The sequence below is a fragment of the Salarias fasciatus genome, chromosome 14 (genome assembly GCF_902148845.1).
Source record: "Salarias fasciatus chromosome 14, fSalaFa1.1, whole genome shotgun sequence".
Taxonomy (NCBI): domain Eukaryota; kingdom Metazoa; phylum Chordata; class Actinopteri; order Blenniiformes; family Blenniidae; genus Salarias; species Salarias fasciatus.
The window spans coordinates 36269801-36284696 of record NC_043758.1 but is presented as its reverse complement, the minus strand read 5'-3'; the positions used below and the strand labels follow the sequence as shown (position 1 = coordinate 36284696).

The 14896-nt window shown below is 48.4% G+C and overlaps 1 protein-coding gene across 1 annotated transcript in view; it reads left to right on the top strand.

The window, feature by feature from the left end:
* Nucleotides 1-3279, top strand: part of traf4a (tnf receptor-associated factor 4a) — a 30689-nt gene extending 27410 nt beyond the window's left edge. Inside the window, 2 exon segments of the mRNA XM_030108969.1 lie at nt 562-1045; nt 1048-3279. Coding sequence (XP_029964829.1) covers nt 562-1045; nt 1048-1193 — 630 coding nt within the window. The 3' untranslated portion in view covers nt 1194-3279.
* Nucleotides 3280-14896: the final 11617 nt, after the last annotated feature.

Sequence of the window (14896 nt, the reverse complement as noted above, 5' to 3'; positions counted from 1 at the left end):
AAATTCACACTTTTTGGGGAAAAATATCTTCTTCTCTTTTTTAAATTTGTCAGATAAAGATGATGGTTGATTTGTAGCGGTCATCTCTCTGAACACGACATGCAGATAATCGATTAATCTGAGCTGATTTGCCTCCTGAATCTCTTCTTACTGGACATATTTAGATTTTATGGCTGTGATTCTGTCTGCCCCGTTTCCAGGTTGATGTGTGTATCTCGTATTTGGGTGTAAAGTTTTCAGTTCCACTGTTTGTTGACCGGTGTTTAAATGTTCCGGGCACCACGGACGCTGTATGAGTTCTGGTCTGTGGAAAACTTTTAATTAGCGGCAGCAGGAGATGAATGAGAGGGTTAAATGACATTATAGTGTGTGAAAACAAGTGTTCTCTGTTTAAGAGAACCATTCAGAGTGTTTCTCTGCAGTCAATGAAGTAGACACAGTGCAAGGAACAATCTGACACAAAAACAACGCCAGCTGGTAGGAATCCAGGCAGCGAGAGGAACAGACTGTACCTCTGTGCTTCATGAAGTGTGGGTGTGTAACACGTCCTCCTCCCCGCAGTGCCCCAAGCTGGCCATCGGCCGTCACCTGGAGGACACCACCAAGTCTCACCTGACCATGATGTGCAACCTGGTGGGCCGCCAGCGGCAGGAGATCCTGGAGCTGCGGCGGGAGATGGAGGAGCTGTCCGTCAGCCACGACGGCGTCCTCATCTGGAAGCTCAGCGACTACTCCCGCAAGCTGCAGGAGGCCAAGCTGCGCAGCAACCACGAGTTCTTCAGCCCGCCCTTCTACACCCACCGCTACGGCTACAAGCTGCAGGTGTCGGCCTTCCTCAACGGCAACGGCAGCGGCGAGGGCTCGCACCTGTCCGTCTACATCCGCGTGCTGCCCGGCGAGTACGACAACCTGCTGGAGTGGCCCTTCTCCTACAAGGTGACCTTCTCCATCCTGGACCAGAGCGACCCGTCGCTCTCCAAGCCGCAGCACATCACCGAGACCTTCAACCCCGACCCCAACTGGAAGAACTTCCAGAAGCCCGCAGCAGCCGCAACTCGCTGGACGAGAGCACCCTGGGGTTCGGCTACCCCAAGTTCATCTCGCACGAGGAGATCAAGAAGCGGAACTACATCCGAGACAACTGCATCTTCATCAAGGCATCCATAGAGATTCCCCAGAAGATCATGGCTTAAGACCCCGCCTTCGTTCCGCGTCCATGGAGGAGGAGGAACACCCCCGCCCTTTAGAGACCTTCTGCCCCCGCGGCCCCACCGTCTCAGAGCTGGAGGCCGGTGTGTTTGGCTGCGCGAGCGGACTGGGAGGAGGAAGTGTTGGGTCTGCAGAGCCGCCGCTCTCTGCTGGGTCTCGTGTTGTTTTCTATTCCTTTATTGACCTTTTATCACAGTCTACGACAAAAAGCCTTGGAAATCAAACAGTGCCTAGAGAGTTTATTTTAAGTTATACTTTTGTTGTTGTTTTTTCTGCAGTACAGATGTTAAAGATTATGGAAAAGATTTTAAAAAGGAAGGTGAAGGGCTTCACTGAGGAAGAAGGTGCGAAGCTGTTCAGGCGTCCCGTTTTATCCGGGGCGACGGAGGAAGCCCGGCGCTCAGCAGCCTCCAGCCTGGAGCCCGACCGCCTTTTGTTTACATGCTCATACAGTGAACTGATCCCTGAACACACACACACACACACACACACACACCACACACCACACACACACACAACACACACACACACACGCTCGGTCCTGCTGAGAGCCACTCGCTGATCATGTTTCCAGGTGAGGACTCCGGCCGTGTGGCAGACGGGACTGCCGGGAGAGCAGAGCTGGAATGTCTGCACCTCAAGAACACATTCAGGAGTTAGCTTAGCTTAGCTTAGCTTAGCATAAAGCTGTGAAGAGGAGAGACGCCGATGATAGCAAGGCCCTCCGAACGCCACCGGTGATCCGCACCAGCCTCCGCTTTGCTCCGGCTTTCAGATTTTATGCTAAGCTAACTAGCGAACAGATGTTTTCCATTAGCCAATCCAGCTGTGAACAAAGAAAAACCAACAAGCATCAGTCTTTGGATAAAAACTCAGCGCTGAGCTGAGCGTGTTTTAACAGATGAGGTTCAGAATAAAGTGGAAATAGTTAGATTACTTCAAATTACAGCAGACCGCTGGTTCGGACGGAGAATCCCTCGACCTCCCGGCGACTTCCTGTCTCTCCTGGCATTTCCTTTACTGCCAGTGCATCGCCGTCGGCATTTAGGGATGCTGGGTAACGGCTCCGTCCCGTGGGTGGCGTGGCCTCGGTGGTGAACCGGTGGAGCTCCGCCGCCGCCCGGGGTCCTCCAGGCAGAGGGACGCCTAAAGCACCTTCAGTGGGTCGGGCCGAGCGGGGCGGCGCAGAGGCCCGTGGTCGCACACGGGCGTCTCGGAGTGGAGGAGAAGCCATGTGGCCTTTTTATACAGTATGTCTTCGCATGAGGGTTTCCTGGGGGAGCAGGGCGACACACACACACACACACACACACACACACACACACACGCATGCATGCTTCACGTGCGACCACCCGGATCACGTTTCTGTACTGTAACCTGTTATCTTGAATCCCCCTCCTGTTGATGGCTATTCTCTCTCTTTTTTGGACCATTTGAAAGTTTTTTTTTTTAAAGTTTTGTTTTGTTTTTATATATCAATAAAATGTGAACGCTGTCGGTGGTTTAGCCTGTAGAGACGATGAACACTCGGCTGTCAGGTGCGCCCGCCGCCGCCGCCGCCGCACCATCAGACTGCGATGCTACAGTCCACTCATGATGTATGTGAATACTAATGTAAAAAAACAAAAAAAAACACTCAAAAAAATATGCAGAAGCACATTCTGTCTTTTTTCTTAATCAACATGGAGGGAAGAAAAGCCCTCCTGTTCTCTTGTCATAATACCAGCTGATATTTTACAGTGATTTAAAGAAGTGAGAGGTAAAAAAAAAAGAACTTTTTGTAAGATTCTGTATTTTTAAAAGTACCTACCTGTTTTATACAAACACTCGTTTTGTTGGAGAGTCGGGGTTGACTTTGGGAAATTTTCAGACCCTCTCGTCTCTTGAACATTTGGATAATTTGTTTGTCCGTGTGGTTTGAGCCTCACATAATCTGTCTGTATTATTTCCTCTTCAAAGTATTTATTTTAAGGCGCCGCCGTGCGAGTTTGCACCGACGGCGCAAATGTTTTAATATGATTGATGAGTGCTTGTCAATTTCTTAACTGAAATAAAATACCATATATTATAGCTCCTCTCGGGGTGTCTCATATCTCCATTACACATTTTATTTAACCTGTAAACCTCAGCAGGTTGTGAAGGCATCCTTATTTAGAGATGCAGTGACATTCCCACAACATTTAAAGGTTGTTTTCTAATGCTACAAATGGATTAAAAGCATTGAAAGGTGTTGGTGTGAGTCTTAAGAGTGAAATAGTTACAGAAAATGTCCAAATAAGTGGCTTAGTTCTACTAGAAGATGCAGTTTCTTTTCCTCGTTTCTCATCTCATCAGGACCTTTTGACCAAAGAACACTGACATTTAACTGAACCTTTCTAGTTTTGAGAACAGCGTTGTGGGGTTGGCTTCTTTTTTCATAGTCATGGGCCTTATGTTCTAGTCTGAGTGGCACTGACTTTGGGAAAACTCCTCTTCCAGTTGTTTTGTCTGACTCCAGCAGCGGCTGTAAAACTGCAGCACGTGGAAACTTTCCTTAAAGTCTTGCTTGAACTTCTTGCCGAGCCGAACTTTCAGTAATTCGCAGTTTACAGATCACTGTGTGTTTGTCTCATCCTGACTCTTTCTGTTAAAACACTCCTTTGACTTGTCGAACTGGAGCTTCCACCGTGGCTCATTCTGCGGCGTTCTTCTCCTCTGCTCCGTTTCTTTCCCCGGTTTCGATCTGCTGTAAGTGAAAGTCCTGAGCTGCTGCTGGAGCGGAGTTCTGGAGACGGAGCTTTAAGCTGTTTTCCTGAAATAACCACTGACCACTAATGCATTTAAAGGACACACACACTTCAAACGCTACTGAATAATTGATGAAATATTTATCAGTATCAATGCTTAATGCTGTTTAAGGCATCTGTAAAACCAGCCGGCTGTCGTGTTTTCTCCGACCATTAATATTCAAAACAAAGAGGACAGTGTCGGACGTTAAGGTTTAATTCTGGGCTCAGCTCTGCTTCACCGAAACTTTAGCCTGTTTAACTTGGATGAAGAGCTGAAAACGAGCGGCTCCTCCTGCTCTGGATGTGATTTCCATGTCGGAGATGTAGGCCGGGGGTCACGCTGGAGGAGGAAGCCAGGGAGACACCGGGCCGGCTTTGAAGCGCCGCCAGGAGTTTGCATTAGCTCGCAGCCCGGATGATGTTCAGCGCGGCGGGGTTTAGAGGAGAGGAAAATGAGCTTTTAATGTAAAAGTCAGTGAGAGGTCTCGGAGGACGGCCGGCCGCTCCCCCTCCCACGTACAATGGCCGGCCGCATTCTGCATGAAACCTATAATCTCGGCTCTCCGTCCACATTTTTCCCCCTAAAAATGAAAACAACATCTGTTTTAAGAGCACGGCAGGGCTTTTCGCCGAGGATATTGCCAATATCCTTCTTGAGCGTGCTTATTTTTCATGCAGGGTGGCTGTTTTTAGCCGAGAGAGGCCGTTCGGTGAAACACAGAGTCGACACAAACAAGAGGTGAGAGTCCGAAGCCGTCACACTTTCCTGGTGCTCAGCCGGCAGCTCGGTGCAGAGTCGGAACAGAAACGGCTAATTGCAGGCTGGAGAGCGCCATGTTTCCCTGGAAGGACAGGATCACGTGCGAGGCGGTGGGCCGATGGCTAAAATGACTTTAAGATTTATAACCCTGGACTCATTGGGTCCAATGAGGAGCTCATGTTCTCCCTGAGCCAGCCCAAGACATGTGCTAGTAGTGCTGCGCTTGTACTGACAGACGGAGAGTTTCATTCAAGAATCCCAAACATGAAGGATCGACTGACTCAGACGTGACGACGTGAAAACAGAAAGACGAGAGACGGACTGACTGAACCGGTGCTGAAGACAAAGCCTGGAGGAAATGACGAGTCCTGGCAGAAGACACGAGCAGACAATGCACGAGGGCGGGAAGTGGCAACCAGACAGGTGGAGGAAAGGGGGCGGAGCCACGGCAAACCTGGTGGAGGGATGGGAGGGACAGAAAAACAGGAAGAGGAAGGAAATATGACCTGAGATGAAAGCTGCGGGATTCACCTGAAAGCAGTCAGGATCGGACCAGTGGTCCTCGTGATGACATGTGGGGTCATTTGTCTCAGCTGTTGATTGTTTTATGTTCATTTACTACTGTTGTTTGACAACTACTCCTCCTCCTGCTCCTCCTCTTCCTCCTCCTCTTCCTCCTCTTCCTCCTCCTCCTCCTCCTCCTCCTCTCTCCTCCTCCTCCTCCTCCCTCGGTGACTCACTGCTATAATCGTGTCTTCCTGATGCTGCAGCAGATGCAGAGGTGCGACACTGACAGCAGAGCTCATATCTCATGAATGAATCACCAGAAAACACCTGAAACAGTCAAACGGAGACCGAGCCCCTCCAGACGGGTCTCCGACAGGAGTCTGCTGCCGCCGCAGAGTTTACGTCCTCCGGGATGACAGCCGCTGATTTGCTGCTGTGATCTGATCGGGTCGATCATGTCCTCCGGGTGATTTACTGTTTGATCTGAGCGGCTGGATGCAGACGCGCCGGATGATTTATAGATTTCATCTGCTTTTAAAGTCTGTTGGGTCGTAACGAAAGCAGCATTTTTTTTTGGGGGGGGGGGGGCAAAGGTCAGTGGGAGCCTGTGTGACTACCTGCACGTTGCTGCCAGGAACGCTTCAGGAGGAATTATTTGACAGCTCCTCGTCATTTTATTGCTGATTCCCCGTCTTGAGTCAGATAACAGCGTCCAGTTCAAGGATTTGCATTTTCAACAGGTTATTAATTATTATTCACTCTCTAATCTGTTTTTGAATCTCAACAGAAAATTTCATTAAAGCTGTTGTCATCAGGAAGCTTCTCCTAACAATGTTCAAAAACGGTTTTAGAGTTTGCATGTTCTCCCTTTGTCTTTGACTCTTTCGGGCGCTGCAGTTTTCTCCCAGTCAAAAGAATGTGTGCGTTAGCTTGATTCGTGCAGACATCGATGTCTGAAACTGGTAGAGACCAAAACTGAAGCTGAAAATGAGCACAAAGAGATTAAAACTGGTGACATTAAAAGGCTCGATGTTTGACATGTAAATGAAAATGTTCGTTTCAGGTCAGTAGAGGCGCGGAGACCAGAGAAATTGGGTCACTTGTATTGATTCTGTTGCTGTTGTTGCTTATCACATATTGATCTTTGTTGTTTTTGACTGCCTGGGCCGTGCAGCGCGCTGAAGAGAGTCTGGTCTGAATGCTCCAATACAACCAGGCCTCGCGCTGGATTTAACCGTTGCTGTCCCAGATTCCTCTGGTTGACACGCCGTTGTGGAACAAATCTCTCGGGCCTGCAGATAAGCTTAACTCCAGCGTTGGGAAGCTAAGTAGTGGCTTTCTGCGGCTGCCGCCGTGGACCCGGTAATCTGTCCGGAGGGTGAACGACCACGCGGCAGGAGCGAAGAGAAGGACCGTCCAGATCCCGGAGCCAGGATAGAATGTGCGTCTGATGATCTCTGGACTATTTTTATTTCCTGTTTCAGGAGTTCAGATGCACATTTTCGCAAGCATGTACTTTCCTGGTGAAAATACGCGAGATGTAGTTGTTTTCTGTGGCGTGTTCAGAGGTGTGCCTGGAGGAGATGTGGTATTTCTCACTGTATTTGGAAAGTGAATTACTTCAGAGTGAATGGAAAGCTTCGTTTCAAAGGTATGGGGGGGTCGCTCCATCCATCCATCTTCTGCACCGCTTTATCCAGTTTAGTGACTGGAACCAATCAGCTGACGGGAGGCGAACACACAGAAACAGGCAATCAAACATTCCCAGTGTCTGTTTCAGACTGGAAGAAACCGGAGTACCAAGAGGAAGAAAAGAGGGTTTCAAATCTCCACTTTCCTCTCTGATATCTGGAGAAATGACAATAAAAGAGGTTTTATCAGACTGAGGGACAGCCTCGGTGCTTCAGCTTCAGCCTCTCATGTGATCTGACATGAAGACACTGGGATTTTCTGAGATGTGTCCACCGAGCTCAAAAGAGTCAAAAGTTAAGGAAAGAGGATCCGCATTAATATTCAAACTCAATATGTGATCTCAGATGACTTTTTTCCCATATCGTTATCATGAAACGTATTTCAGAATCGGCTGCTACATCAGAGCAAACAAGATGAATTCTAAAGTGGAAAACTTCAGCTCCTGCTGAGTAAAGCCCTGCTGTATGAAGTCAAACTCACACACAGCGTATTTATGATATCTGACGTGTTTCGCCATCGATCCTTGCTTCTAACTGATGGGGGTTCATTTCATTTCATTTTTTGCTGCTGGAGCCGGGTGGTGAGCCTCACTGCGGCCGCCGGCAGGGACGCACCTCTGGAGCGGCGCCGTGTCGTAGCCATGTCAAACTCCTGTCAAGCCCCGTTTAATCCTGTTACAACCACTTTCATCATCACCAAGATATCTAGATTAAATTCCCTGTGTCAACAGAGATTACACTGGGGGGGGGGGGGGGCTGAAGCCTCCAGATGGGCAGAAACAACTGGAAGTGATCAGTAATAGTGTAAGTATAGATTATACGCCGGCCCTCCCCCCACCGGCGGCTCTCAATTATCCATTTAAAGTAGCAAATCAAATACAGAAGACTGAGCGTAAAGACACTATTCTCTGTATGTTTCTCTTGGGAGCAGGGGGAGCTACAGCAGAGGACGAGTGCAGATGGCCGGGCCGGCGGCGCCCTCTGAACCCTCCGTGAAGCCGTGGAGGAGTAAACAGGCGGCGGGGGTCTGCGTGTTTTGTGTCTCTGTGCATGTTTGTTCCCGTGTGCAGATGTGCGGTCGGCGAAGGGTTACTCAAACAAGCGTGGGTTTGTCTTTTGTGGCCCAGCTGCCATGAAACGCACACTCGCAGCGGCACCACCCACACCGGTCTCCAGCTTTATTCCAACATCTGTGCCGGTGTTACGCCGGATTCTGCACCAGTGCTGGGCGCTGCAGCGCTGCTGCTGCAGGCGCTCCTGCAGCAGCAGCGCTGCAGCTCTGACTGCGGTTCTCCGGCCTCCTGTTATTGCCAGGCTCCGTCGTCCGCCGCCCTGAGAGGCCGCTCGCTGCTCCACGCCGAGCGCTACTGAGATGGAGCAGAGAGGACTCTGGGAGGACTGTCAGCCGCTGCGGTTGCCACGGCGAACACGCTCCGTTCCACCAAGCCGCTCCGTGATTGGCCGGGGGCGGCTGAGGGAAGGAGAGTCTGCCAATTGGAAACAATTGATGTTTTGTTGCCGGGCCGAGCTGTCCTGACACAAAGCGGGTGTTTATTTGCCAACAAGGTTGCTCCTGGAAAGGTGGCACTTTTTCAGCAAATATGCTCGTTTGTGGCGCAGCCGTCAGCCCGGGACCGCAGCGGAGGAAACTCCTCAGTTATTACTTCAGGAAAAGTGTCCAAACTACAGAGTGAGAGAGCTGAAACCTTCACCTCATGTTTGCTTAACAAGCTAACAAAGTGTTTCCGGCTCCTGTCCGGCCTTTTGCTGAACGTATCGACTCTCTTCATGGAGACCTGGACGTCTCTCACAGGAGGCAGCAGCAGACCCACAACACACACGTTGCTGTTCGAGTAATGGTCATTCTGTGTCATTTTTCGTATCTCCCTGATCAGTTTTTCTTATTCATCTGTCTCTTCTATTAAGTGTTTGTTTGTTTTTGAGTTTGGGGTTGTTCTCTCTGCTTCTCTCGTGTCTCTTGAGGTCATATTGGATCTGAATTTGCTTGTGTTTGTCTCTCTCCAGTTCATTTTGCATATATTTTTATCTTTTGGTGTTGAGTGTCCCTTCGTAGTCGTGGTCATTTTGTTTCTCTCAGGTCTCCTTAAAGAAAGTCTTCATTCTTCTTTTAGTCAGTTTGAACCGGTTTCTGTTGGATTGGCCTCTTGTGTTTGATTTATATCTGTTTTTCTTATTGTGAGGCAGTTTACTGTGTTTTGTGCTTCTTTATGTTAATGTTTGAGTCTTTGTCATTTTGAATATGTCTGGAATAGTTTTGCATCAGATTTACTCTAGTTTGTGTCTTTCTAACATTGTTTTGGACTCTTTCTTGTCTGCTTTTGTGATCATTTCGTGTTTATCTGTGCTTCAGAGGGGTTGTTTTCTCTGTATCGAGATATTTGTGTCTCTCTGTGATCTATCTCAGTTTGTTTGAAACACTTTTAAATTGTTTTGGTGTCTAGATTATTTTATCTTCTCTCTTCCTTCAGGAGAAAAAGTGCGTTATTTTGTGGTTTTAATGTCATTTGTTCTTTTTCTGTTGCATGTATTGTCTGTGTGGAGTCTTTCGGTGGTCGTTTCATGTTTATTTGTAGAGTTTTATGCGGGGATTTCCTTTTAAATCTCTTTTGTGTATTCCTGTGGTCGCTGTCGTCTTTGAGGTTGTTATTTGGATCCTGACGGTGAACTTGTTCCACTCCGGAGCTGTTTGAGCCTGCTGAAGGTGAGTTTAGTTCCCCTGCCATGTCTCCATATGGGTTTATGCAGAACCATTTACACACCTGCAGTCATCAATTTACCATTTCCCAGAGTCCAATCTTGTCATCTGAACCAGCATTGCTCTTTTTCTGCAGTTGAAGGTTTCTACTATAAAACCTCCAGAGCTCCTGTTTTAGAGGAAAAGAACTGGCTGAACTGTTCAAGTCTCTACATATAAATCAAAATACGATTTCTTAAAACTGCCAATGAAGCATAAAACATATTTCTGAGTTTGTCCATCGTCTAAAGACGCCTGAGGTGTTGTTAAAAGTGCACAGTGACACAGATTGGAGCCGTCTTTATTAAACCGACGGGTCACTGTGAAACCCGGCTCATACAAAGACACACACTGTAAAGTGCACGGAGTGTTTTTTCAGATGCTTTATTAAATCTGAGCCGTGCATCCAAACAGATCCTCCCTGTTTTTAATAAAGTCCCGTAGCTCTGTGATTTCAGGCTGTTTGAAGCTTTGGGGCCAAACTTGAAAAAAAAAAATGAAAAACAAAGAGCTCAGTATTCTCTGAAGAGGTTTCTCTTTTCTTCTTCTTCTTCTTCTTCTTCTTCTTCTTTTTTATTGCATCTGTTATAGGCTGGGTGTGAATCTGCAGCAGAATATATTCAGATTCTTGTAAGACTGTAAAAGCTAGCGTCGTAAAAACATTAAAGCTCTGCTGCTTCTGTTCTCGTTTACTGCTTCACGTCACTCATTAAAACCTTTAAAGAAAGAGTGAAGCTCACACTTTCAGCTCTCCATTATTGGAATTCAAACTTACATGAACAAAATTCCTCTGTTTGTCCCTTAAAAGGAAGCCGGTGTTAATTCTGTGTGTGTGTGTGTGTGTGTGTGTGTGTCATTCATTAGCCAGACCGTGGCTGTCAGCTCCACACCAGTAATCCAACAGGGCGGCTGCACTTAAACAATTGGCGCTAATTGCATTACTGTGATGGAGCGAGCAGCAGCGGCCGGCGGCCTGGACGCCGCCCGATCGCCACGGCTAATTACGGATGTAAATCAGCAGTGTTTGGCCCCTGACGAGACGGACGAGCCGACGTGTTGAAGGGACGTGTTCAGCGATGTTGATTCGCAGTGGGCATGGCGGACCGGAGCAGCCGACAGGGATCAGTGCTCCTCAAACATCCCAGCATTGATCCGACGGTTTCATGGACTCCGCCGGGAAGACGCCTTGACTGCAGAGAGATTCATCCTTGAGTCGCTGTTTGAGTCTGGGACGGAGTATCTATAAGGAAAGAAGAGCGATACTGACTGAGACGATCCATTTATGAAATACTAACGTCGATTTTGTACGATTCACTGACACAGCTCACCGCAGTGAGATTCACTTTACAGTTTGATCCCAGGTTAAGGACACACTGATCAAAGTTATTTGACAGTTGAAGCACTCTGAGCTGAGGTATTTCTGTTCTCTAAAGTGACCTTTTCCTCACAGCTCGTAGTTTTTAGTGATGTTAGCATCGTCACAGCTAACAGAACAATTTAACTGCAGTATTTTTATTTCTAAATGCGATTATTTCACTTTGGATGAACAGAGTCGTCAAACGTCTGAACTATTTCCATTGTTTCTGCAGCATATTGTCTTTCACGGCATTTTCTGTCCGTGAAGTTTTTATTTCACTCTTCGGGCCCTGCTGAGTGAAGAACTCCCACGAGAGCTGAAGAGTTTTCATGGTTTCTGGTTCACCAGGATCAAAACGTTCCCTTTCACCCAGAAAGAAGTGCGTCGTTCTCCCACACATGTAATCACCCGGCTGTATTATTTTCACCCATCTGGGCAAATCGGCAATCATCGCAACTCGGAGCATGACAAAGACGTTTCAGTCGGCCAATCGGGACAACAGTTCAGGATCCCGCAGACCCAGAAGAATGCCCCTCGATCCGTCTCCCGGCATCTCCAGTCCTAATCAGAACCAGGTGGACTGGACGGGGTCCCACATGTGCCAGACCGGATTAGGAAAGCTGTGAACAATTAACGCGCACGAGGGTCTGCCTCGCCTCCACGACAGAGGAGCCGTCTGCTTATGGTCACTTCTCAGGATTAATTTAAGGAGCTTTGAAGGGCTTCAGTGGGAGGAGCCACTCGAGAGCTCCGAGCTCCTGTCTGCACAGAACCTGAGCAGGAACCAAACCGCATGGATGCGTGTGTGTGTGTGTGTGTGTGTGTGTGTGTATGTGGTGTCGGCTTGGAGATGGGCTGGCGCCACGAATGGCCCCATGGCTGTGACTCCAGATGTGCTCTTTCTGACACACACACTCACACACACTCACACACACACTGGTAGGAGGGGGAGGAGAAACAGGAAGAGGCAGCCGCGAGGTGACCTCCTCCTCGTCACCGTCGGCCTCCATCGTTACGTCAAACGGCGGAGTCGTCTGAGTCATCTGAGCCCTGCGGGCCGTTGTTAAGGCTGCTGGATTCAGAGCAGGCGCTTCATGTGACACATTCCTCACATGGACAGGATCCGTTTTACTCAACCATCAGTCTGTCATCTTTACAGCTGATGAAGGCTTTTCTCAGTTTGGTCCTGGACCCTCCCCTTTCTGGATGTCATCTGATCAGATCTGCCATATTGAGAGATTTATATACATGTATATTCAAAATAAAAGAATATTACTAACATAATAAGACAACGTGAATTATGCACGTTTAGTTTAAAGATGTAATAATTAAAATAACTTTATTACATTAATATTTATATTTTTACTGTTTACTGCATTTTTCTCATGATGCTCTTCAATATTATCAGCATCTCAAACATGAAAGGAACATTTCTTCCACTGAAAGGCCTCCGAGTGACTTGACATATCATGTAGTTACCCAGCTGGAGATTTACAGATTTGCAGATCTGACACTGATCCCTCATCTCAACCCTTCGCTGGAACCCGAGGCCCGCCTGGTTCCAGTGGTCTATGTGGATGTGAGCACGGAGGGCAGGGTGGATCCAGGACAGCTGGCCAGGACATCACAGAGGCAGAGACAGCGTGACGGAACTCAACTGAGCTGCAGTACTCTACTGTAACTCTGCCGGTTGTGTTGAAGCTGCATGTTTTCAGTGGTGGTGGGGGGGGCTGATGATCGGGTTGATGAAGGGTCACGGGGGAGTCCTCCATCACTGGAGAGGCTCCTCCACCCTCAGTGTGTCGGGTTTCACGCACATGGAGTGGATTACCCAGCCGGCAGCAGGCGGCCGTCCTGCAGGGCGGCGTCCGCCGCACCCCGATGCAGCGCCGGCCGCCCTGTCGGGAGGTCCCGCTCTGTTTTCTCTGCAAACACAATGTACATTTAAGACTTGTTGTTGCAGGACGGCGCCGTTGTAAAGCGCTCTGAGGAATGCTGCTGGAATCCGACTCCATTGTGGAGGAGCCGGGTGATTTCACGAGGTCCAGACCGCAGCTTTTCACAGAAAAGTCACATTTTACTAAATAAGGAGGCGTCTTTAAAGGACCTTATTTGCTAATTATTGGAGCCGTATCAGCAACATCAGCATTCCGTCTCAGTCTGTTACTCTCAGCCGTTCGTGTACTTGTCTTAAAGCACTCAAGTCCGTCAAATTCTCAATCCGTGGTATATTTGTGAAGTCTTTCTGCTCCACAGAGATCAAACACACGGTCAGCGGGCCACAGCGTTGTGTATTTAGCTGAAGGACACTTCAGAAAACCTCCCATGACTCACTGGGCTGGTGTGTACATTACAGGCCGACCTTCATCCCCGAGGTTGAGACTGAAACTCCACTGCTGCGTTCATTAATACACTGCGGCGTTCTCTGTGTTCCCATTAACGGAGCTCAGCCTGATTCACGCATTCCTTTAACGTGGGCGCTCACTCTCACCGTTGGGAAATAGTAAAATATTAAACCACACTTAACAGTTTGCATTGCAGGCCTCCAACGATGAGCCATCACAACTATTTATAAGCACAACACCTGTGAGGTTGTTCCAGAGGAGGCTTGGCTGCGATCCCAGAGTCCAGATACAATGAGCTGAAACTACAACCCCCCCCCCCCACCCCCCGACTTTTTCCTATCACCAACTGCAACGAGATAAGACAACGGCCGGGCGCTGTGAGACCGCCAGGAGGGGGGAGGGCCAGGCGAAAGGGTGTCAGCAGACCGGAGTGTAACGCTGGGGGTCCAGTTTCAAGCCACACACACAGACACACACAGACACACACAGACGATGGAGATTTTGCCTGCTTGGGCGGAAACCGGCCGACTGTAGCAAAAGAGACGGTGTTTTCACCGGAACTGGAACAAAATATCGTCCGTCTGTGGAGTGGTGATGACTGTGGGGGAAGGCGTTTATTTAGTGACTCCTATATATTGACCTGATTGTGTTTCCAGCAGTGAGCCACTCACATATAAAATACCTAGCTGTATATCAACACTCCCAATATCAGGAACATGCAGCAGATACTTGAGTCCACAACCCTCAAATTATGAATAATAAGAACAGCACAATGGCAATGACAGATGTGCTTCAATAGCTTAAAGCTTATTTTGTGGTATTTATATTCCAAAGAGGAGTTTTGACATTGTGAAGCCCCTAAATAATCCCACCACATCTCAGTAATCTGCGCCTCTCTCTGCTCACAGAATGACAGGCAGGGTAGAGTAAAAGTCAACCAAAAACAAACCAGATATTACAGGCTGAGCGGAGCGGAGCAGGAGCCCGTCCCCACAGGACAACAGGACGCAGCATGGAGGACGCGTCAGGTCTCCGTCAGGTCGTCTCAGACACCGCCAGGCCCCGGTGGGGTAATATTAGCGCCGTGCTCAGAGTCCTGTATCAGCGGCACGAGGACGAGATGAACGGTACGTGTGGAGGAGGGCGTGGGATCGATCTGAGAGATGGATATTATCTTTAGAGTGGAAGATCAACATAGAGATGAGATCACTGGCGTTTCATACGTATTGCTCCCGTCTGGAGCGGCGTCGACGGTTCTATTACCTGACATCTCAATAAAAGCTGCTCTGACGTTGTTTCTATGCAGAAGCTGTCCTCTCTGGATGTCTGAGGTTTTCTGCTGTGGAAGTGAATGAACTGCATAAAGATGAATATTTCCTCCACTGTAACTCTGGGTAATCCAGGAAGGACGTGGAGCTTTGCTAAAAGTGATGCTACAAAATTATGGGAGGGGGGAATCTGGACAGCAGAAAAACTACAGAAAGGCTTTTTCAAAACCATAATT